The 2,489-nt window shown below is 37.2% G+C and overlaps 1 protein-coding gene across 1 annotated transcript; it reads left to right on the top strand.

Moving 5' to 3' along the window:
- Positions 1-1,040: 1,040 nt before the first annotated feature.
- Positions 1,041-1,448, top strand: LOC112456854 (KRAB-A domain-containing protein 2-like; the record flags this gene model as incomplete). Its single annotated transcript, XM_025019614.1, has 1 exon — positions 1,041-1,448. A coding segment is annotated over exon 1 (408 nt), but the record flags the coding sequence as incomplete, so codon positions are not given.
- Positions 1,449-2,489: the final 1,041 nt, after the last annotated feature.

Below are 2,489 nucleotides of genomic sequence, written 5' to 3'. Positions count from 1 at the left end.
CGCCAACTGATCCGCGGGGACTGAGAGCCACTCGAGAGTCGGGCGGTGGGGATACGCACACGAAAAAAAAGCACGTTCGCACGTGTGCATAGTGCGTATCCCCACCGCCCGACTCTCGAGTGGCTCTCAGTCCCCGCGGATCAGCTGGCGACATTGGCGTGAGCACGGGATGATGTACTATTATATCATACGATTACGTTAATGTACGAGACTCGTAGCAGTGGAAAATTGTCGAATATTTTACGCAAAACTGTACCTTGTCTTCGAAGTTTTGAGCGAAATTGTATTCATTACTTGTGTGTCATATGTCAGTCATGTGTGATACGGACTTAGAAAGAAATCAAATGCGTCAGAAGTTCGAAGAAAAGTTAAAATCTTTAAAGCTACGTGTAAATTCTTTTTTAATAGAAAATGCAAACGCATATGAAGATTTAATTTATGCGGTAGAAGAAGCAAAAGTGAGGACCAAAAAGACACACACCGATTACAGACGTCTTAAAAGATACGATGTGTTATCTATAGGTGAATCTAAGAAACTTATTCAACCTTTGTTAAAAAACGAGAAGGAGATTAAGTATTACACACATAATGAACAAGTTTTTGATATTATCCATGCGGCACATCTGGAAACCGGACATGGCGGAAAACATAAATTAGAAAAGAATATTAAAACGAAATACGTAAATATAACAAGAGAGGTAATTCATATTTACCTTGAGCTTTGTCTCATTTGTAAAAAGAAGAAAGCTCACCCCAAAAAAGGTGTTGTAGTTAAGCCTTTGATATTCAAAGAAATCAATCACCGAGCACAAGTAGACCTGATCGATATGCAAACAAGCCAGGATGGAGAATATAAATTCATTTTAAATTATCAAGAACACTTAACCAAATTTGTGTATCTTCGCCCGCTAAAGACCAAGACTGCTGCAGAAGTCGCTTATAATCTTGTAGACATATTTTGCGTTATCGGTGCTCCATCCGTCTTACAATCAGACAACGGAAGAGAATTTTGTAACAGCGTTATAGAGGAATTAAAAAATATGTGGCCTGATCTTAAAATAGTGCACGGCAAACCAAGACATTCTCAGAGCCAGGGTAGCGTTAAACGTGCGAACCGAGATGTACAGGATATACTCGTCGCCTGGATGGAGGACAACAATTTGTCTAAATGGAGTGAAGGATTACGTTTCTGCCAATGGAAGAAAAATACCAGTTGGCATTCTGCAATCAAACAAACACCCTATGAAGCAATGTTTGGAAGAAAGGCTCACGTTGGTCTTCAATCGTCTCAATTACCGTCGTCGGTAATAAATGATGTAGTAACAAAAGAAGAAATAGAACACATAATTGATTCAACTGAAGTACATAATGACAACGGATCATCTGAGAACACCAACAATACACTCATTGCTGAAGAAGTTCGCGAAAACATTAATTGTCCTGAAAATGTAAATTCTGCATCGATTGTCGTAACATGTTCTGTTTGTGAGAAAGGAGATGGTGATATATATCACTGCATAGAATGCAAGGCGTTTGTTCATAATTTTTGCGGCGAATTACAAGCAGAAGCCTCTATTATTTTATGTCGGAATTGCATAGTCAAACGCGATCTCATTTCTAACAAAATTAAAGCGATAGATGTTATTCAAAAGCAAGCCAAAAAAATGTTACGTCTAAGTGAAAAAAAATTTCCACCTGCTGAAGTTGGTACGTCCGTAACTATTCCATTGCCAAGTGTTGATCGCAATAAAGGTGATCCGAGAAATATTATAGGCGTCATATTAGAAGTGACAGAAGATGGATTTTATAAGATTGGCACCAAGAGCGGCATTTTATCTTCTCTTTATTCTCGAAATCAGTTCGGTATTTGTAACGAAATCTTTCTAACTTCAGCAGATGTGCCACTGTGTGAGATGTCACTACGTAGTATGAATGCTGATCAATCAGCGTTTGGATCTCAGGGCCATATTAAATGTAGCTGCAAAATTAAATGCACAACAAACCGTTGTAAGTGTAAAAAAGCAGGCATTTTATGTAATTCGAAATGTCACAACTCATTGCCATGTCAAAATAAGTAATAATCTAAAGGTACACGAAATTTTTTATGTACACTTTTTGTAGTTTTTTACTGTTTATTTTTTAAGTGTACTTGTAATACGAATGCGTTGCAATATTTTTGTTTTATTTTGTGATTTAAATTAAGAATTAGGTTTAGTTTGTATTGTGCCAAAGTTTTATAATCTAAAAGTACACGAAATTCTTTATGTACACTTTATGTAGTTTTTTACTGTTTATTTTTTTAATGTACTTGTAATACGAATGCGTTGCAATATTTTTGTTTTATTTTGTGATTTAAATTAAGAATTGAAAGGTTTAGTTTGTATTGTGCCAAAGTTTTGACTCGCACGTGCGAACGTGCTTCTTTTTCGTGTGCGTATCCCTACCGCCCGACTCTCGAGTGGCTCTCAGTCCCCGCGGATCAGTTGGCG

Source organism: Temnothorax curvispinosus, unplaced genomic scaffold (genome assembly GCF_003070985.1).
Source record: "Temnothorax curvispinosus isolate PA1 unplaced genomic scaffold, ASM307098v1 QBEX01007283.1, whole genome shotgun sequence".
NCBI lineage: Eukaryota > Metazoa > Arthropoda > Insecta > Hymenoptera > Formicidae > Temnothorax > Temnothorax curvispinosus.
Note: the sequence above shows the minus strand (reverse complement) of the source record. Positions and strands in the feature narration are given on the sequence as shown.